At 39.3% G+C, this 22,729-nt stretch overlaps 2 protein-coding genes across 5 annotated transcripts in view; one reads left to right on the forward strand and one right to left on the reverse strand.

The window, feature by feature from the left end:
• Nucleotides 1-4,239: 4,239 nt before the first annotated feature.
• On the forward strand, nt 4,240-21,315 carry MSH6 (mutS homolog 6). The gene is made up of 10 exons (XM_063443934.1): nt 4,240-4,597; nt 10,105-10,307; nt 10,982-11,145; nt 12,107-14,633; nt 15,578-15,846; nt 16,367-16,484; nt 16,592-16,681; nt 17,272-17,426; nt 20,067-20,266; nt 21,151-21,315. Exons 1-10 carry the CDS (start codon nt 4,371-4,373, stop codon nt 21,218-21,220), a joined length of 4,023 nt encoding a protein of 1,340 aa, XP_063300004.1. The 5' UTR covers nt 4,240-4,370; the 3' UTR covers nt 21,221-21,315.
• The window catches only part of FBXO11 (F-box protein 11), a 67,347-nt gene continuing 65,861 nt past the window's right edge, over nt 21,244-22,729 (reverse strand). For 3 of the 4 annotated variants that reach the window (XM_063443937.1, XM_063443935.1, XM_063443938.1), the window contains exon 23: nt 21,244-22,711. In XM_063443937.1, coding sequence (XP_063300007.1) covers nt 22,582-22,711 — 130 coding nt within the window. In that variant the 3' untranslated portion in view covers nt 21,244-22,581. The remainder of the gene's footprint in view (nt 22,712-22,729) is intronic. The other variant, XR_010086635.1, reaches the window with a different exon arrangement.

Here is a 22,729-nt window from a genome sequence, read left to right on the forward strand (position 1 = left end):
TCTGAAATTGTGCACCCACTGTGTGTGTGTGAATCCAGGGACGGTCACATCCCACCACTCATTGGCGCGGCGGAGAGCCCAAATGACTGGTCGGCGGCGCTGTTTTGACAAAAGGAGAAGCGTCTAAAAAAATAAACAAACAAAAAAGGACAGATGTTACTATATCACTATTAATAGCATCATGTATAAAAGCGATCAACAAAAATAACATAAGGAGTATTTATGTATAAGGTGTAATTCTTGATTTTTACAAATGTGTGCAACATGATGTTGTTAAATACATAATGTATTTCCTTCCCATCTTGTATTCGATTTTTAACATATTCAGTATTATTTTTAATTTTTAATACGTGTAGAACTACATGACAAATGGCATAAAGTTGCTTACCCTATAGCGCTGCCGTCTTTGTCTTTGCCGCACAAAGGTGTACTTCTCCTCCCGGCTCAAGACCCAAGCCATAAGTTTTCTTCTCTTTTCTGCTGTGTTTCTCTTCGCCGCTCGCAACCTTCTCTCATAAAGTGCGGCATGTACTTTGATTTCAAAGAACCAAAAGCCAAATAGAGCAAAGACGAGCTGCTGGATGACCTCCATTATTGTTATTTGTAGCGTCACGTATGTTGTCGACCAAGTGTGTCGTCACACGCATTTGGCGTAAACCACGCAAGCCTCCAGGCGTTCCAACTTGCAGTGGAAACGCTCGCTGGAATAGGCCGGACCATTCAAAACCTTCCAAAATGTACCGACCCGAACCGATCCGCTCAGTGGAAACGAGGCAATAGATACTACATGTAACAGGTGTACATAGCTATATTTATATAAGGGTTTAGTTTTACATATTTTACTGCTAAATAGTGTGTATATAAATATAAATATATATTCAAATTGTTTTACGCACATGACTGCTACCTCTAAATGTGTTTTCAACCATGAATGTGTGGTTTTCATATTTTATATACAAGATATTTAAAAATAAATTTACAGTGCACCTGCTGGTCTATGTAAATTATATTTTTAAGCCGCTCGCTTTTTTCAAAATGTTTTTTTTATTTTTCAGATTAATACATATAAGCCAATGTATGTTAATATTCTACTTAGGGTTGTATTAGCATGGTGTGAGTGTGTGTGTCTGTACCAGGTTTTTTAATACAAGTCTGAGTTTAAATGTGCATTATGTTAGTGTGAGTGGAAGTCAGTGGGTGCAAGGTCAATGCAAGATTCATGTATCATAAGTAATATCAGTGTGAGTGTGTACTTCTACATTATGAGTGTGAGTGCATAGTAATGTGTCTGTATGTCTAATTTCAGGGTAAGTGCACGTTTCTATGACTGCAATGTAAACGTATGCTGGTTCTTTATAAATTAAATGAATAATAAATTAAATGTGCACTAAACTATTTCATAACTATCAGACTTATTTACTAAAGTGACAATTCAACATGAATTTGAAATTTATGCTTTTATTTCAGCTACTCTGGCCTTAGGTTTGAGATTCACTTTAGTATTCTTACCTTAGTAAATAACCCTGTATGTTGGAACAGTGAAAGAGATGTGTTCAGCATGCAAATGCATACATCACCTGCTCCTTATGCAAACGTAACTTGTTTGGTGCATGAAACCGCACTTGGTCAGGGGAATATCTGATAATGGCGTTAGCACCTTCTGTATAAATATAATAACAAACCTGGTGCACTATTTTAACGATACTCTCTCTTCATCTATACACTAAACCCTTTACTACTCTTATTCACTCATCAAAACAAGAAACGAAAAGGAAAAACAACACCCACCCGCTCCAGAAAAATAAAACTAAAAGGTAGTAAAATCAATATCAGTATAAACATACTTCTATTACTAAAATCGATTACATCGACCACTGATTAATAGCATTAAACGATGTTTCCTCTGCATACACTCTATTCAGTATGGCTTAAGTCCCAGTATTCAAATCTAAATGCATATGTAACCAAATATCTGATTATTAAATGGTTAGTGCGCGTCACTGTTTTGAAGTGGTTGTGGTGTTTATAGTCTGTAGGTGCTGCATTTCCTTATGAAAGAAACCAGATGCTCTTAAGTCTGTTTGAGAGGAGACCTGGTGTCTGGTAGGACCCAGGTAAGAGGGCATCGCTTGAAAACCAGGTTACCAGGGAGTGGTAAGTGAATGCAATTAACCATAGCAAGGACAGTCCCCCTCAATGTTGTACCGAGCACTGTAAAATCACTCTTTATGGGCACAACTGGCTTTACCTTAAAAAGTGCAATAATTAGCTTTGCAGAGTTAAGGGACCTACTTACCTTATAGTCAGATGACCTCAGCCTATCCAGTACATCCCTACTAGGAAGCTTTAGGGGGGTTAGTGTGCTTGTCCTCCAATTGCCCCTCTGCATCAATCAGCATCTCCTCATAGCGATGCACTGGCTTAGTGCATTTCTATGGGGAGTGTTTGGTATCTTTATGGAAAACATGAAAACACCTAACTTCGGTCCAGCAAAGATTGCAAGACCACTCCAAGAAGTGCATCTAGTGGCTGTCTCAGTGGCAGCCACTAGGGGTGTCCATAGGGACAAATGTAAACATTGCCTTTATTCAGAAAGGGCAATATACAACTGTCAGTCTGCAGGGACAGGCTATTTGCACCAGAACCACTAAATTAAGCTCACAGTGTCCCTTTAAGCTACAATTTGCAACAAAGAATCCTTACCATTGACCCCCCCAAACCCAGACCTCATTTTGACAGCATTTCCAATGAGAAAGACTAGGGCTGTTGGTGCCTTGAGAACTTGATTGGAAATCAGTGAACAATATCAACATATTACACACCTGAAATTATATCTTATATAACATTTTTGCAGGACACGTGCTCTTCAAAATAATATTCTCACTGTTCTTTTAGCAGTCGAAACATTATTAATGCAGCTCACCCCATTATTAATGCAGGCATGCAGCTCACCCCATTATTAATGTAGTTCACCCCATTATTAATGTAGTTAACCCCATTATTAATGTAGCTCGCCCCATTATTAATGTAGTTCACCCCATTATTAATGCAGGCATGCAGCTCACCCCATTATTAATGCAGCTCACCCCATTATTAATGTAGCTCACCCATTATTAATGCAGGCATGCAGCTCACCCCATTATTAATGTAGGCATGCAGCTCACCCCATTATTAATGTAGTTCATCCTATTATTAATGCAGCTCACCCCATTATTAATGCAGGCATGCAGCTCACCCCATTATTAATGCAGCTCACCCCATTATTAATGCAGGCATGTAGCTCGCCCCATTATTAATGCCGCTCACCCCATTATTAATGTAGCTCACCCCATTATTAATGTAGCTCACCTTGTAACTAACATTCAGTTTTAAAGGATTTATTCTACTAAACATTGTAGGAGAACTTAAATCTGAATCGCAATGTGGACTAAAAATGCTGATTTGAAAAAAAGTTCTGCCCAAAACCTACAACTCAGTTTTCAAATAAATTATTGTGGTGGAATCTCGGTAAAAATAAATTTAGTAGGCCGAGATTACCACGTGGCATGTGTACGTGCATATGCTGACGTATCGATCAGTTGGTTGCACGAGGCAAGATACGATCAGTAGTGTACGGAGCATGTGCAAGAATACAGGATGTAGTATTCCCCTCCTCCATTGTGCTGGACAAGCCATGCGGTCAAGCAGGAAGTTAATTCTTATTTGTATTGATTGGCCAAGAGAATGTGCGGGTGGAGCTTAATATGGGAGGAGTTATGTGCCTATATAAGGAGCCTGCACTATTGTCCGGGGCTCAGAACTTGTGGTATTTTGGTGACGTTAGTCCCGATCAGTGATCCAATAAAGAATCTCTTCCTTCCTGAAGAAACCTGTGTCCATCTCTCTGTGCTTCGCTTCCGTCAGTTTCTCCGGTATCGTTATATTTAGTTTGTGAATAATCCCTAATTATTATTAATAATAAGTAAGCTATATTCTAAACAACTTTTTGAAAGTTTGGTTAGTAAAAGTCAGGTCAACAAGCAATTTAATAAACGCCACAACACATGATCCACTTTGAAATAAACTTTTTTTTTTTTCTAAAGGGTGGCGGACATATTCCCGGAGACCTCCGCCAAAATGGCTCCAGCCGAAAAGCGAACAGGACGTAAAGCGTTCGACGTGATGTGTGTTTTTCGTCTTGTTTAGAACGTACGCCTGCCGCCACGCGCCTTGCTGGGCCCGCCCCCTGTTCTGCCCGTCCGAACGCGCTGATTGGCTAAGCCTTCAGCTCAGCGAGTAGCGCTGTGACCTGTCTCCATAGTGAAGGATTTTCCCGCCAGCGTCAAACCGCGCGTTGCTCGACCAGGAGGAGGGTGAGCGAGCCAGCAGCCATGGCCAAGCAGAGCACGCTCTTCAGCTTCTTCGCCAAATCTCCCCCGATCTCCAGCACCACCAAGAGCAAGTCCAGGGAGGTGTCCGCGTCCCCCACCGAGGCCGACCTGCCCTCCTCCACTGCGGGCAGGAAGTCCAGCAGCTCGTCCCCCAAGGAAGGGGCCAGGGACAGAGTATGTGGGGTTCAAAGCAATGGAGGGAAAGCTCCTCGCTCTGCCACTCCCAGGTACTAACTACCTCGGTATCAGGGGGTAGGATTATCTGGATCCGTCCTTATTGTCCTAACCAGGGATGGGCATGGTGCTCATGGGATATGTAGTCTCCAGGCATCTGGAGTGCCAGGATTTGCAGTCAGTGGTTGGCTAAGGATCATGGGAAATGCAGTCTCCAGGCATCTGGCGTGCCAGGGTTTGCAGTCATTGGTTGGCTGAGGATCATGGGAAATGCAGTCTCCAGGCATCTGGAGTGCCAGGGTAAGCAGTCGTTTGTTGGCTAAGGATCATGGGATATGTAGTCTCCAGGCATGTGGAGTGCCAGGGTTTGCAATCATTGGTTGGCTGAGGATCATGGGAAATGCAGTCTCCAGGCATCTGGAGTGCCAGGGTTAGCAGTCATTGGTTGGCTGAGGAGTATGGGATATGTAGTGGCCAGGCATCTGGGGTGCCAAGCTTTGCTTTCATTGGTTGGCTGAGGATCATTGCATATGTAGTGTCCAGGCATTTGGAGTGCCAGGGTTTGCAGTCATTGGGTGGCTGAGTGTCATGGGGAATGCAGTATCCAGGTATCACAGTGCCATGGTTCGCCCATCACTAATGCGGATACCTGGGTGCAGAATTCAGGCAAAAAATAGCTGGCTTGCAAAGAACACCAACTGTCTCCGCTAAGGTTTTGCAATTTGGGTTTGTTCTCTGCAGTTTGATGTGAGAAAACAATGGACGCTATTCACTGAACACCAAAGTTTTGTGAATTGGAAGCAGACATGCAAAGTTTACACGAAAATAGCTGATTTAAAAGGGGGAAACACAAATCTTACTTGCATTTAGCTCCAATTCAGAGATTAGTGAATAAACTGTTTTGTTTTCTTCCAGTTTCAAGATGATATGGTCTATTCTCTCCATTAATCCTCATGATGCTCTCTGTTAATCTTGGCCTGAATTGGCCAGCTCTCAACAGTCTAATGTTATGGTGCTCTCCTCCAATCCGCATTCCTCAATACACTTTTTAGGTTTCTTCAACTTCTAGGTGGATGGGAGAGTTCTTCTCATCACATCTTTTAGATTACATCTCCAATGAATGGGGCAGTACTCTCAGGGTCACACCTTACTGGTTCTCCAACAGTCATGGCATGAATGGGTTTACACCTTACAGTCACATCTTCTGGATCTCTCCTCCAATTTCTGCTGAATGGCCCTGCCAACAGGGCTTGTACTTTGCCTTCTTACTTGTAGCTTAACTTGTTTGGATGTCACAGTTGAAACCCCTGCTTATAAACTGTTTTTAAATCCCCATTTCCCTTGGTTGGCATGGTAGCTTGTTGTGCTACGGTGCTGCCACATCCAAAAACAGTATGTACTGTATTAGAAATAGTCGATATGAATAAGTAATTTATTTGTATCAGTCCATAAGGAAAGATAATAGTTACAAAATTCACGAGTGTAATAATTGATGCATGGTTAATTCTATTTGTATATATTATTACTGTTTTATTTTTTATAAATTCTTTATAATTTTTCAATATTTGGTTTAGCGAAAACAGGGATTCCCCCCGCCTCCCCTGTTTGGACCGTTGGGGGATTATCCTGGTGCCTACCTCCACAAATGGCTCCTCCATATCCTGGAGTGAGGCACTGTCTTCCTATATCAAGGATCCTGTTTTAGCGCCAGTCTTGCCTGCGGTGGTCAACTTATATCAGACCACACCGACACATGGCTGCCTCTCAATTACATGTTTTAGTTCATGCAGCTATGTGTCGCAGTTTTTACTTTTATCATTATTATTATTAGCCTGTAATAGTTGTGCCTATTTCAAGCCTCCTGATCTTGCGCACTTAAATGGTCACATACTTAGACATGACTGTTTACTCGTGATGGCGACAAAAAGAAAACCAAAAAGGGTACTGAGTGGACTAAATAGATACAGGCTGCAAATAACCGAACACCAAATAGGTGAATAATAAAAAATATTATACAACCTGAAAAAACAATACAACATATTCTTCAGGCAAGGTCTTCTTAATGGCTCAGAGTAACAGAAAGAAGGAAAAAAAATTAATATATATATATATAGTGCAGATGGTATTAAAATGTAACACATTTATTGCATATCATTGCACTTACAAGATATCAGATAAAATAAGGCATATCTCCACAACCAGCGTGGTGTCCGGACTTCAAAGGCTAGCAGGAAGCTCCAGAGTTTCCACATGCAGGGTAGCAAATATACAATAAAATACAAGTAAAAAAAAAAGTATACACAAGTCCTACGTGCACTCAAGGCTGCAAGAGCCAAACAGGACAGCCTGTCAGGAGTCCCAATGAAACTTCAGATATCTATAATACGAAAAAGTGGTGATGGACAATCCTCAATTTATGCATTGCAGCACATAGAGGAAGTGATCTCAGATCACTTCCTCCCAGCACTTATGAATGGGAATCCACACTGCAGTAAAGCAGCCCACAGCTTCCTGTTGCAGCTTCTGTCCTTGAGCTGTACCTGGCCACCCTGGTCCCCACTAAAACCCAGGGAAGCCTCCCACACACTTGGTATACACAGAGCTGCAGAATAACCCTCCTCTCATACAAATACTACAAACACACACACAGTCCACACAAACACAACACCACCAACAATCCACATACATGAACACATTCCCACATGCAGCCTCTCACATGCAATACCCCAAATATACACACACTACCAAATACACAATGTGACATATCCATCCACACACAATTCCACAAGCAGCCCCCATACACAGCTCAAATTCATAGGTATTATATAGGGATCGGCCGATATTCGGTATTTTCAGCAATATTGGTATCGGCCAATAGGGATACCGATATTGCCGATAATACCTCCCAGGACCGCCAGGCTCATTACAAGCCCGGCGGTCCTGGGGGGGCGGGCAGCAAGCGTTTACTCAGCTCCCCAGTGTAAATCTCGCGAGACCCGTGGCCAGCTCTGACGCCCGCGGGTCTCGCGAGATTTACACCGGGGAGCTGGAGGAGCTGCTGGGAGGTGAGTAAACGCTTGCTGTCCACCCCACCCCCCCCCACTCTCCCCCAGCTAAGCAAATGCCACTGGACCACCAGGGATTAACATATCCCCCCTCCCTGGCAAGGCAACAAGCAGGGAGGGGGGACAACAATAAATAAATAATAATAATTAAATATATAAAAATAAAATAAATGTTTTAATAAAAAAATGCCCCCTCACACATACACTATTATTATACACATACACTACACAAACACACTGTGTATATAATTCAGTGTGTTTGTATAGTGTGTGTATATATAATGCAGTGTGTTTGTATAGTGTGTGTATATAATGCACACTACACAAACACACTGTATTATATACACACACACAGCATTATATACACACACTGCATTATATACACACACTGCATTATATACACACACTGCATTATATACACACACACTATACAAACACACACTGCATTATATACACACACACTATACAAACACACACTGCATTATATACACACTGCATTATATACACACTGCATTATATACACACTGCATTATATACACACACTATACAAACACACACTGCATTATATACAAACACACTGCATTATATAAACACTACACAAACACTGCATTATATAAACATTACACAAACACACTGCATTATATAAACACTGCATTATATACACAGTGTGTTTGTGTAGTGTGTTTATATAATTCATTGTGTGTTTGTGTAGTGTGTTTATATAATGCACACTACACACACACACACACTCTGCATTATATACACACACTATACAAACACACACTACATTCACTATACACACACTCTGCATTCCTTATATACACACACTACACAAGCACACACACTTTGCATTTAGTATATACAGCATTCACTTTACACACACTGCATTCACTTTACGCACACTACCCACACACTACACAAACACTCTGCTTTCATTATATACACACTAGACAAATACACACTGCATCCACACTACACAAACACACACTGCATCCACACTACACAAACACACTGCATCCACTACACACACACACTGCACTAACACTGCATCCACTACACACACATACACAGCTCCCCTGTCTAAACACACTGCATCCACTACACGTGGCGTGTATATTTTGTGCATTTACCTTTAGAAATAGTTTATTTTCCAAAATGGTAAATGTACAGAATATCGGCAAATTATATCGGCTATCGGCCTGAAAGTTCACAGAATATCCGTATCGGCTCTAAAAAATCAATATCGGTCGATCCCTAGTATTATACATGTGACCAAAAACTATTAATGAACATATACAATATAATAGCTCACATACGCACAAATACGATACAAAGCAAATGCAGTATAAATAACACAAGCAGTATATGGCAACATGCACACCTCAATTTAAAGAAATAGGACCGACACGCTATGGGACATCACAATCATATTTCGGCAGTGCTGCTAAAAGGTTGCCTACCCCTGCCCTATATGGTGCTTGGTTATATGCAGCCTGTATCTATTTAGTCCACTCGGTACCCTTTTTGGCTTTCTTTGTTTCGCCTTTACTACTTCAAGTGTCTTGATTGGGAACACTTTTTACTCACATAACTCACATTTACTCACATAACACCAGTTATGTGAGTGGATAGATTGCTTTGTGTGGGAGTGGAAAGGTTAAAGGAACAGTACGGTGTAAGGAATACAAATCTGTGTTCCTAACGTTATAGTGTACCTGTCCATACTTAAATCAGTCCTTTCCATCGGAGCATTCTCAAAAACTGCAATGTTTTACATTGTAGTTTTAAGAGGGACAGGGTCACTGCAACTAGATCACTTTATTGAATCACTTTAATTGTTCCTTTAAAGGGACACTATAGTCACCAAAAATAACGTTAACTTAATGGTGTCTCTCTGCTCATTTCTCTGATATTTAGGAGTTAAACCACTTTGTTTATGCAGCCATAGTCACACCCCCTGCATGTGAGTGGCACAGGCTTCCTAAGTACCTTCTGTAATGAGAAATCTAATGTTATTGCATATTGTGTTTTAACAGAGCGGGAGACAAGAATTTCTAAATTGGTCTTCTAGACCTGCAGGAGTCTCCTGTGTGTGATTATAGTTCAATTAACAGAGCAGGTAATAAAAACTTCTAAAGCAAGTTAACATCTGATTGAAAGGGAACCTATTTTTCTTCATGCAGGCTGTCAGTCACAGCCATGGGAGGTGTGACTATGGCTGTATAAATAAAGTAATTTAACTCCTAAATTGAAGAAGAGAATTGAGCAGTGAGACTGCAGGGGCATGATCTGTACACAAACTGCTTCATTAAGCTAAAGTTGTTTTGTTCTTAGTACCCCTTGAATGTGACACTAATGTCTGGCTCCTAATTTTTAGGGACACTAGTCTCGTTTATGTATGTTCATGTGTGTAATGATCCACAATAAAACTCTTTCTGTGTTGAAAATTGTCACTGTTAAATTATAATTTTTTTTTAAATTTTATTTTTTTGCAGTATCGTATGTGAGTTTACTCCTGGAGACCTGGTATGGGCCAAAATGGCAGGTCATCCTTGGTGGCCTTCTTTAGTTTACAATCACCCAAAAAGTGACACTCACCTGAGGGGAAAGGGGAAATCTCTCCATGTTCACGTGCAGTTTTTTGACGAGAACCCAACTAGGGGATGGATCGGTGTAAAATACATGAAGCCTTTTTTAGGTATATTAACTTTAGTTTCGGTTTTATTATAGTAATATTTTGATAATGTAGAAGAAAATGAGAAAACATAGATTGTGTACACTTTTGATGGAAGTAACCTCGTGTATATATTCTATAAAAATCTGTATATAGTTCTGTCTATCATCATTTTCAGTCACCTGAAGTCTTTTATTGTAATGGGTATATCGATTTTCCTGTCATGTATGTATGTATGTATGTATGTATGTATGTATGTATATGTATGTTGTTGTGTTTTTTTTTTTTTTTTGTTTTTTTTTTTAAACTGTTTATGCTTTCTGTAATTTATGTGATATCCGATACCATGAGGGGCACTTTCAAATTCTTCTAGTTGTAAAATCTCTGAGGGTACTAGGTACTGACACTAACCCATCTGGCAAGCACCCAATGTATTGATTTTGCAAGGATGAAATTCTCTGATATATATTAATCAAATCTGCAGTTTGAAATCAAAGTGGAGATGGATGCTCTAGCTGCTTTAACAGTTATCTCACTGACTGAAACACCACTGAGTTGAACAAATATAAATGTCCACATGTTGTAATATAATTGTGAGAAATGCCTGAATTGACTTCACCTATATACAATTTTTCTTTCTTTTTTTTTTTTGTTTGATGTAGCGTTTTTTTTATTTATTTATTTTTTATTCATTGAAGGTTCCACAGCTGTAGAAGTCCAAAAGGGTGGAATGTTTTTCAGTACCAAACCTGAATTGAGAAAATCTATGGTAATGGCTGACGATGCTATGAAAAAAGACAAAGAAAAACGTCTTGAATTGGTGGTGTGTACAGACACTTCGGACTCAGAGGAAGAAATGGAGGTAACCACTTGTAGTGTGAAGGAGTAAAGCATTTCTGAGCAATGGCTGTAAATCTGCTAGTGTTTTCTACGAAATTAGAGAAAATCTAACTGAGTTTTTAGATAGATATATATAATGTGTCTAACTATAAATCTTTGACCAGTGTATTAGATGTATAGAATTGTTAAACTCTATTTTAGATCTTACTCAAATTCTTAAAATACATTTAAAAAAGTATCCTTAAACATACTACATGCCTCTATCTGTAACGTGTATTCCTGACCCTATAGTATTACAAGCACCATCTAGCCCCCTTCCCCCTCCCCCCCCCCCCCTTATTACAGTCAAATCTTAAATGTATTCCAGTCTGCTGCTGCTGGCTCTGCCTCCTTGACTGACATCATCAGAAGTGGTGGTCTGAGCCAATCACAATACTTTCCAATAGAAAAGCATTGGATTGGCTGAGACTTTCAAGGAGACAGATGAGAGGCAGAGCCAGCACAAGCCAAATACAGCCCTGGCCAATCAGCATCTCCTCATAGAGATGCATTGAATCAGTGCACCTCTATGAGATGAAAGTTCATTCAGAGGATGGAGACACTGAATGTTACAGCACTGCACCCAGGACACACCTTTAGTAGTCATCTGAAAAGTAAACTCTCTGGGGAAAAAAAGTGTTTACTGCAAAAAGCATGAAGAAAATGATTCTGCTCACCAGAACAAATACAATAAGCTGTAGTTTTTCTGGTGACTATGGTGTCCCTTTAAATAGAGTTGATGGGAAAGCTTTAATTGGTAGGTAAATTAAGATATGTATGCATTAACAGAGTTGATAACCTGACATTTTGTAATGTAAACAATCTCAAAATGTGGACTATATATAGCTGAAACGTGTAGCTAGCTGCATTTTAGGACATAGGCTAATCATTTATGTTACAATGCATTTTGTATGATTTGTTTTTCCCTGTCTTTGTTTTTATAGGTAGACGATGACTTGTCTGTAAGTGATGAGGAACCAGCAGAAATACAAACAAAGAGACAGGAAAGCAAAAGTAGTGGAAAACCCAAAAGAAGGAGAATTATGGTCCAGTCGGACAGTGACGACGACAAGGACTCTGGCGATGAATTCAAACCTGAAGCGAAGGATATAAGTGCAAGCACTGATGAAGCCAGTAGTGGAGTGGATGAAAATGAGCTCTCCGAACCTAGTACGGACACTGAAGTGGATAGCCCCATTAAAGTTCCATTGAAACGTAAACGAGGGAAAGCTGAAAATGTCTCGAGAAAGAGTTTGCAAAAGGATGTCTCCGAAACGCCGAAAAGAACACCAAATGTTTCTGTTGAGGCAAAGCTGAAGTTGTCCTCTTTTTCTGCTCCTGAAAACTTTGAGTCTCAGGCGAATGCCTCGGTGACTGGTAGTGTTTCTGTGTGGGATCATGAGAAGTTAGACTGGCTTCAAGATGGCAGGAGAAAAGATCTGAAACGAAAAAAACAAAATGATCCAGATTATGACCCATCCACACTGTATGTCCCTGATGATTTCCTTAATAAATGCACTCCGGGGATGAGAAAATGGTGGCAGCTGAAGTCTGAGAACTTTGATTCGGTTATCTTCTATAAGGTTGGCAAGTTTTATGAATTGTACCACATGGACGCTGTTATTGGTGTCAATGAGTTGGGCTTGACATTCATGAAAGGAGCTTGGGCTCACTCTGGATTTCCAGAGATTGCTTTTGGACGTTTTTCTGATGTTCTTGTACAAAAAAGTTTCAAAGTAGCAAGGGTGGAGCAGACGGAAACTCCTGAGATGATGGAAGCACGCTGTAAGTCCATGTCACATCCAAGTAAATTTGACAAGGTGGTAAGAAGAGAAATATGCAGGATAATTACCAAGGGAACACAGACATACAGTGTTTTAGATGGCGAGCCATCAGAAAGCCATAGTAAGTACCTTCTTTGCTTCAAGGAAAAAATAGACTCTTCTGGTCAGCAGAGAGTATATGGTGTTTGTTTTGTTGATACTTCCATGGGAAAATTTCATATTGGGCAGTTTGATGATGATCGGCACTGTTCTAGGTTTCGGACATTGGTAGCCCATTTTCCCCCAGTTCAAATTTTGTTTGAGAAGGGAAACCCTTCTATAGACACTAAGAAAGTCCTTAAAAGCTGTGTGTCTACTTCCATTCAAGAAGGCTTGCAAACAGTATCTCAGTTTTGGGATGCATCCAAAACACTAAAGATTTTAGCTGAAGAAGCATATTTTGCAAAACAAAGTAAGCATGATGACGACAATAGCACATTACCACCAGTTCTTAAATCCATGATATCCGAAAGTGATTCTTTATCACTAACTCCTGGTGAAAAAAGTGAACTTGCACTATCTGCCCTAGGAGCCTGTATATTTTACCTTAAAAAATGCCTTATTGATCAGGAACTGCTGTCCATGGCAAACTTTGAAGAATACATTCCTGTTGATAAAAATATAGAAAAATCACTGAGTTCAAGCAGCTTCTTTGCTAAAACAAGCCAACGTATGGTCCTTGATGGAGTAACACTAGCAAACTTGGAGATTCTTCAAAATGGAACCAACGGATCAGCAGAAGGAACATTGTTAGAGAAATTAGACACATGCTTCACACCATTTGGTAAACGGCTCTTGAAACAGTGGCTTTGTTCACCTCTGTGTAATCCCTCCTCCATTAATGATCGCCTTACTGCAGTGGAAGATCTTATGGCCATTCCAGAAAAGGTCTCAGAAATTAATGAGCTTTTGAAAAAACTCCCTGATCTTGAAAGGCTGCTAAGTAAAATTCATAGTATAGGTTCTTCACTTAAAAGCCAGAACCATCCAGACAGTAGAGCGGTCATGTATGAGGAAACAACTTACAGTAAAAAGAAAATTGCAGATTTCTTATCCACCCTAGAAGGATTTAAGGTGATGCGTGAAGTCATTAATATCATGGATGATGCTCTTGGTGATTTCAAGTCCAATATACTTAGGCAAGTTGTTGGGCTTAAAAATAAAACATCCAAGGGACTCTTTCCTGACTTATCAGCAGAGCTAAAAAGGTGGGACACCTCCTTTGATCACGAGAAAGCCCGAAAGACTGGGGTAATCACTCCTAAAGCTGGCTTTGATTCAGACTATGATGAAGCTTTGAAGGATATAAAAGCAGCTGAACAGAACTTGAATGAGTATTTGGAGAAGCAACGGAAAAGGTTAGGCTGCAAAAGTATAGTTTATTGGGGAACTGCTAAGAATCGCTATCAGATGGAAATACCAGAGAGTTTTACTGAACGCAATTTGCCAGAAGAGTTTGAATTAAAATCTACAAAGAAAGGATACAAGCGGTATTGGACAAAGACCATTGAAAGATTATTTGGAGACCTTGTGAATGCCGAAGAGAGGCGAGATGCTGCCCTCAAAGACTGTATGAGACGTCTGTTTTATAATTTTGATGTAAACTACAAAGAATGGCAAACTGCAGTAGAGTGCTTCGCTGTACTAGGTAAGTGTGTGGTTTTAGTCAATGACTTGACTTTTATTTAAAGTGACACTGTCACAGTCTAGGGACTTTGCCGAATTGGCAAAGTCCCCCAACAGTCACATTGCCGCTGGGAGTCCAGTAGTTAGGGGTGATATTAGTTACCTTAAACTGTCCCTCTCGGATGACGCCATCTTGGTTGCGCCGCTCCCCCAGGAACCGACATACTGTACCGAGTACAGCATTGAGGTATATGGTAGATCCCGTAAGACCGGGGAATCCTCCACAGACACAGCTTGACACATAGGCTCCACTTTGTCAGGCAGAGGAGAAATACAGAGACAGAGTAGTCCCTACTTTGTCTCTGTGTATCTCTTGACTGGGTTGGAATTTCAATGACATTCCAACACCGTCATAATGAGTATCTTGTAAAGATTCAATCTTTATGAAATACTCCTTTTTAACTTTGGGGTGACAGTGCTGCTTTGCTTTAACTATATAAAATAATAATTGTCAAGTAATACATGTCCTTTTAAGGTCCTTTAGTAAGTAGCACCACTTGTCCAATAAAGTACCATATGCGATAAGCAGTTTACAGTACATTTTTTTAAATGCTTATGCAAGAGGTCCGTTAAACTTATTGGCTCTCTATACCTGTACAGTCTTTGGTCAGAGAGTAGGGTTTCTGACCAGAGATGCTTTAAAACTGGTTGGCCCCCATTGACCGAGGGTATGCCAGGAGATGCAGCAATATGTATGTTCATTCTCATTTACTTTATATTGTAGTATCTGTGTTTGCACCCACCATTTTTTTTCCTTGCCCCATTAGAAGTGACCACAGGACTGTATTCATTTGAGGTGTCTATTGCAGGAACTTAAAGCAGATTTTTTTTAAAACTTAATGTATGCACGTACTGATTTGATTGTCTGAATACTTTGCTAACTGTTTTGTTTTTTTGTATTCCCAGATGTCCTCCTGTCTTTGTCCCAGTACAGTAAAGGTGGAGATGGACCAGTATGTAGACCTATTATTTTGTTGCCTGATGACACATCTCCTTTCCTGGAGCTAAGGGGCTCTAGGCACCCCTGCATTACAAAGACTTTTTTTGGGGATGATTTTATCCCGAATGATATTGTAATTGGCTGCAGGGATGAAGAAGACTCTGATAACAGTGAGGCTCACTGTGTGCTTGTAACTGGGCCAAATATGGGGGGCAAGTCAACCCTGTTGAGACAGGTAAACTCACTTTAGGGTCTGTCTGCTGTTCATATATATTGTTTTTCTTTTTCACTATGTCCTACTTCAAACTGTAGTCAACACAGCTGTTCCTGTACATCTATATCTGTATATCGACCCTTCTCCTTCAGCCTCCCAAGTCAAATGTAAAGAAAAAGTGTACAAAAAAATTGTATTTAAACTTGACAAAAAGGTTTTGTCAGTTAATCTTAACTATTGCACAGCTCTAGCACTGAATTTGCTGTATTGGTATTTTAATACCAGAGCAATATTAAAATATTGACTGATAATGGCAATTTTACGTTGTGTTCAGTACTGCCATAATGTTTGCATTTTGTAATGAGCAGCATCGAAAGCACCTTACCTCCTCTACTGGTAATAATCCTTTTAGAGTAAAGCGCACGTATCTCTGTAGTCAGCAATCACTCTCGTCACGGTTTTGCCATGCCTTTTAAATGTAATTGAAATGTTTTTTGTTCTGTATGGGATGTTAACCTGCTGTGGTGGTGTCTACTTGTAGGCTGGACTGCTAGTCGTCATGTCACAGTTAGGATGTTATGTTCCTGCGGAGATATGTCGGCTGACTCCTGTTGACAGAGTGTTCACAAGACTGGGAGCATCAGACAGAATAATGTCAGGTGAGCGATTACAAAGTATAGATGGATGACTACTTCAGGTCCCAACATTAATAGTGACAGTACAATAATATATTGTGATTGACAGGACTCCTAACTTTTGTTTGTAGGTGAAAGCACATTCTTTGTGGAGCTCAGTGAAACATCCAGTATTCTGCAGCATGCAACTGAACATTCCCTTGTACTTCTCGATGAACTTGGTATGTGTGATCACTGCTCTTGAAAAGTGCTTTAAATACTCCTTTTATAGAGGAACTGTTAATTATATTTTTCACTAACGTTTAAAGCAAAGCTCAGTGTATCTTCTGATATAAATTGATGGGAACATAGAAGTGCTGAAGTAGCACAAGTGGAGTGGAATTAAAGCGACACTGTCACTGTATGGGAACTTTGCTGAATGCGGAAAGTCCCCCTCACGGTGACATTGGCACATGTAAAGAAGAGATTACTTACCTGAACCTCGCTGGTGCCACCATCTTTATCATGCTGCTGCTCTTCAACTACTGAATTATGGAGACCATGGGATCCTCTATGGGAGGGACAGCACTTATTTACTGGAATGAAGGAAAACTGCACAATTGCTTGTTCAAAGCAGAGTTTCTCTTTTAGTGTTCTTTCAAGTGGGTAAATAAAGCATTTTCATAGATCATTGAATTGTAGGAACTACACTAATTAAACTGTCTTTTAAGCTGTTAAACCTCGGATGTCTACAAATTCTCTTTAGGCTTTTTAGAACTCGTCATTGCAATTCTATATTTAAATGTTTTTGTTACGTCATTCTATTTCACAGGAAGAGGTACGGCTACGTTTGATGGGACTGCTATTGCAAGTGCAGTGGTTAAAGAGCTTTCTGAAAGTGTTAAATGCCGTACTTTGTTTTCAACTCACTATCATACTCTAGTGGATGATTATTCCTACACCCCATCTGTGCGCCTTGGACATATGGTAAGTTCCATGCATGAAATTTAACTAATCTGTATCCTTTTATTAAAAAAAAAAAAAAAAAAAAAATTCTATTTTGATTTAAAAAGTTTGTTATTTTCAAGGTCCTAGTATAACTCACCTTAAATTATTTTGATAAATATCAGGTTAAAAAAAAAAAACATGTACTAGCATGGCTATGGCTGGTAAGTGTTCATTTATATAGCGCCAGCAAATTCTGTTGCGCTGTACAATGGCTGCGTCAAGATCTGGAAAATGTGTCCAGTATTACATCCGGCTAGTTTCAGGGGTCTGTAAAGCACTGTACAAGCTGTCGTATGTTCATTCATGTCAGGAATGTTCAAGACCTGTCTAACCTGTGCTTGCATTGTGCATATGTTACATGAGCCCCCACCTCCTACCAAGCTGTCAATATACACATGCCTGACTCTTGATTTTGGGGATGGTGCTGTCAGTTTGTAGAAGTTATATTAATATTAGCCTATTGAACATCTCTACTCATGTCATTAACACCTGAAGGACAGCGGACGTACTAGGTAAAATCTACTAGACAAATTTGTTGTTATCTGATCGCCACCATTCCCTTGCCGGCGATCGGTGTTGCGCCTGGTCGAGGGGAAACAGCCCAGACAGTCACCCCTCAGCAAAGTAGGCCCCTGCAGGTCTTTAGATCACTCTGAAAGAGTGACCACATGGCCACAATAGGCATCCATAGTGCTGCCTGAATTGACAGGCAGTATCCCTGCATCTGTAAAATAAAAGTTAATAAATTTAAGTGTAACGTCATACCCAGTACTTTTTTTTTTTTTAATATATACATAAATTATATATAAGTAAAAAAATTAATTAATATAGAATTTTATTGTAACTATTTTTATAATATATTTATATCAAAATGCACTTAGAATTAAATTATATCCATAATTTCATAAATATACACTTAGACTTCAAATATATAAATATTTTATTCTATGTGCATTTATGTAATATTTTTACATAATTAATTTTATTGATTGCAATTTGCGGGACCTGCCTGATAAACCAGGCTCGAAGTCCAGATAATTTAATTTGCTAGCACTGTATTTAACCCTGTAACTTTCCATGACACCCTTAAACCTGTACTCGGGAGACTTTGCTGAACACAACTATTGTTTCAAAACAGTAAAATCTATCACAGCGATGATAGTCTGTGAAAGTAAAGTTTATTTTTTTTGCATTTTTCCACACACAAATGGCACTTTCACTGATATTGTTGTGATGTTTTACTGTTTTGAAACTCTAATATTTCTGCTCAGTGAAGTCTCCAGAGTATAACAATACCCCTCATGTATAGGTTTTAGTGTTTTTGAAAGTTACAGGGTCAAATAGAAGGCTTGATTTTTCTTTTTTTCCCCACATTGAAATTTGCCAGATTGGTTATGTTGCCTATGAGAGCATATGGTAGTCCAAGACTAAGGATTACCCCTGTGATTGCATACCATTTGCAAAAGAAGTTTGTTTTTAGTAGCCACTTAGTCACAAACACTGGCAAAACTTCGCATTCATAATGTTTTTTTGCATTTTTAACACACACACTAACTTTGGCCAGTGTTTGTGACTAAGTGGCTACTAAAAAAGATTGGACATACCCCATATTGAATACCCTGGGTTGTCTACTTAAAAAAAAAAAAAAAAAAAACTTATATATATATATATTTTGAAACGGCAGTGTCCAACTTGTACTTATTGCCCTATAACTTGCACACACAAAAAAAGCTAAGAACATGTTAACATTGAGCATTTCTAAACTCAAGCCAAAATGTAGAAACTATTTAGCATGGGTGTTTTTTGGCAGTTGTAGATGCGTAAAAAGTTAGTTTTTTTTTTTTTTTTTTTAAATAAAATGATATCATGAAAATTGTATATTTAGACCATTTAATGGCGTGTAACAGTATACAATGTGTGTGGGTACAGTTAATGAGTTAGGACAATTACAACTAAACACAAACACCGCAGAAATGTAAAAACAGCTCTGGTCCCAAACGGTAAGAAAACTGAAAAACTGTCTTGTCACTAAGGGAATGTCTGAATATCATAATACATCATGCATTCTACTAGCGTAGATTTTGTGGGAGACGAGAAGCACCCTTAAGACTGGAATCAGAGGCTCATGAGTGGTCTGGCACCTTGTGCATGTCTACTGCTGCTTCATTTTGCATTGAGGTAGCAAGAAGAGCAGGGCACATTGACATTTTTATTGCACTATTGAGAGTACTTTAAAAGGAATACTTGAAACAGAATTACTGCAACCTACTGTAGAGGTTATGGCACCCTCCCAATGTAAGGAGTGAAACTGTTTGAAAATGTTCTGGCTCTTCCTCTGATCCTGCTACAGATTCAAGCTGCACTTATGTATTTGCCCAGCTAAGAAGTCAAATGCTTTGACTATTTGCACTTAGACACTACATAATCACTACCTGGGGCATAAATATTTTCTGCCCTCCCTTCCCCCAATCAATATTACACATGTGTGCACATCTTTCTAATAATGACCTGTGAATATGCATAAGACCCTAACTGGAGCAAAGGGATTTCTGACTTCTGCATATTGCTGACAGAATTAGCATTTTTACAGTAAAGCAAATAGGTTCATTGTCATTTTAGGCTTGCATGGTTGAAAATGAGTGTGAAGATCCGAGCCAGGAGAACATTACTTTCCTCTACAAGTTCATTGGGGGAGCATGCCCTAAAAGTTATGGATTCAATGCAGCGAGGCTTGCAAATATTCCTGATGAGATCATTAAGGCAGGACACAAGAAAGCAAAAGAATTTGAAAGAGTTACAGTTTCCCTGAAGCTATTCAGGTAAGTGTTTTTAACCCCCTCTTAAAAAATTAATAAAATTACTTGTAATCCAACAGTGATAGTTTACAGCTAGGGCTCAAATTTTTTGCTAATGTCTAGTGGAAATTCAACCCTGGTGTCATGGACTCTGCAGGCTTGCTGCAGTGCACAACCTTTAAGGTTGTAAGAGCTTACAAATATTGAAAACTTAAGCTCTGGGTACAATACACAAAATGCAGGTTAATTACTTTTTTTTTTTTTACAATTTATAGAACCAAATTTATAGAAATAACCAACCTACAGCAGATTGTAAACTATAACATTTAGGCCATAGACATGAGGTATTTCCTTTCTATATTCTGATTATGTAGCAACTTTTCTCACACACAATGTGGTGCTAACATCAAAGACAGGTCTGGTACCCTAGACTCCACATATTGGCACTGGATGTGTTCTTTGCCTTAAAGAAGAGCATGGTGCCTGACCTTAGATAGCCGTGATGGCTTACCTTGACACCGTAAGTTTTCTGAACTTCTTTTCCCATGATGCTAAGCTAGCTGAGTATCATGGGAAATGTAGTCCAGAAACAATTTATGGTGTCAAGGTTAGCAATCCACTGCCTTTTAAGATCTGGTGTTACCTGCTGCTGACTCCATTTAGTTCTGAATAGATTTAATAGGGAGTGTGGGTCCACTGGAGGTAGGAGGAGCCTGTGCTTCTGCTCATGGTAATATTTCCTCATTAATGGAGCTGCTATTATATTAACTCTCGTTTAGCATTGAACAGAAGGTTGATTCCAGGGGCCTCCAAACAACTAACTGCTTCAATTAGAAAAAAAATATTCTGCCAGTCAAAATTAAAATGTCTAGACTTTTTGGTAATTGTGTCTTTGTTTAACCCATCAGAGAGATCTACCTTCTACTGGAAAAACCTTTCAATGGCCCGGCTTTACATAAACTGCTGGAGCGAATATAATATGGAAAAGAAAAAAAAACAACTGTTTTTGGTGTTTATTCACAAGGCTGGTTTTCACACGGTATGATCTAATAAACTTTATTTTTTAAAAATGACCATATTTCCATTTTTTTTTTTCTTTCCTAGGAAATTAAAACCCCTTTTAATTCATACCTACCCTCTACATAATGGTTATTGAATACTCCACAATATATTAAGTCTAGATGTTATGGTACATGCATACACTTTCAGGCTGTTGATTATCCACTGTCACCAATACATATAAATGGAAAATAAAAAATAAAAACACAAAAGCTATGAAACTGTGTAGAGCTGTATATAGGTTTGTCTCAGCTTCATAAGAGCAGGAAATTGTTCTAAATTTCCAGCAAGTGTACAAGTTCCAGGCTGTTCAAATAAAAATGAACAGTAACATAGGATTTCAGAAACTTTACAGTAAACTTTTAACCAAAGTTAACACCCGCCAGATCCCAAGGGGAGTGATGGAAGTATCCACACGCAGCATCAGTGCATCTTTACAATGTCTCCTATGGACAATGGTCAATGACCTGGGAGTCCAAGTCTGACCCCCTCCATCTGTTGGAGTAGAACTACCCAAAAGCCAAAGGAAATTACAGCTGGAGGGCCTGACATCCCATGTTCTTGTATACAAGGACTGTTGAAGGGGGTTACAAGTGGAAAGGAGACAACATTCTAACTCTCCAAAAGGATACCAGAAAAATTGCTGGATTAAGATTAGTGTTTTTTCTCTTTCATAGAAAGAACGTAGATACTGGGACATGAGTACAGTTTACAGCAATTCTATGGTGTACTAACAAAACAGGACACGTTCAAGTACAATAAGTTTGCTTGAAATTAAAATTAAAAAAAAAACCTACATGAGATTAAAGCATTAAAATATCTCAATCTGAATACATGTTAAAAAAAAAAAAAAATGCAGAAGTGCTAGCTCACATTTACCATGTTACAAAAAGCAATTGGTACCCATGCCCATAAGGGCAACAGCAATGACCACTGCTGCCTGTCTACAGAATAGTACTACTGCAAATTGGACTGCCTTACAACACTACTTGTGGAAACACCAGCTTACTGTGGTGTCAGTACAAATCTGCAGCTTATTTTCCTCACGTAAGTCCTTAAAGTCTTGAGTCCAGAGTAATGCTTAAAATGCCCAGTTCTTCCTTTTTATCCTGAGTCAATATATTGCCTCTTCCATCTCTACTTCCTTTATATATTTATTTGGCAGTTTTAAGTTTGCTCATATAAACATCTCAGTCTTCCAGAAATGGGCAATTTTTTGTGTTTTTTTTCCACAAAAGAAGAGGTTTATGATGGCAGGACTCCCCCCTTCAAGAAAGAGTTCAGTTGTGTTGCAAAGTATTAGATTCTATAGGTGGAGCAGAGTCATATAGAGTGTCTGTGTCATGTGTGGGTTCTCCAGCTAATGTACAAGGATTAGACAATGTTCCAGCACCACAGTCACAGAAAAACCTTAGAGGATGAGAAATA

Source organism: Pelobates fuscus, chromosome 2 (assembly GCF_036172605.1).
Source record: "Pelobates fuscus isolate aPelFus1 chromosome 2, aPelFus1.pri, whole genome shotgun sequence".
Taxonomy (NCBI): Eukaryota; Metazoa; Chordata; class Amphibia; order Anura; family Pelobatidae; genus Pelobates; species Pelobates fuscus.

Coding starts and splice junctions, on each gene's coding strand:
- MSH6 (XM_063443934.1), top strand. CDS start 4,371: ATGGCCAAGCAGAGCACGCTCTTCAGCTTCTTCGCCAAATCTCCCCCG. Junction 11,146..12,106: donor ACTCAGAGGAAGAAATGGAG/GTAACCACTTGT, acceptor TTGTTTTTATAG/GTAGACGATGACTTGTCTGT. Junction 15,847..16,366: donor AGTCAACCCTGTTGAGACAG/GTAAACTCACTT, acceptor GTCTACTTGTAG/GCTGGACTGCTAGTCGTCAT.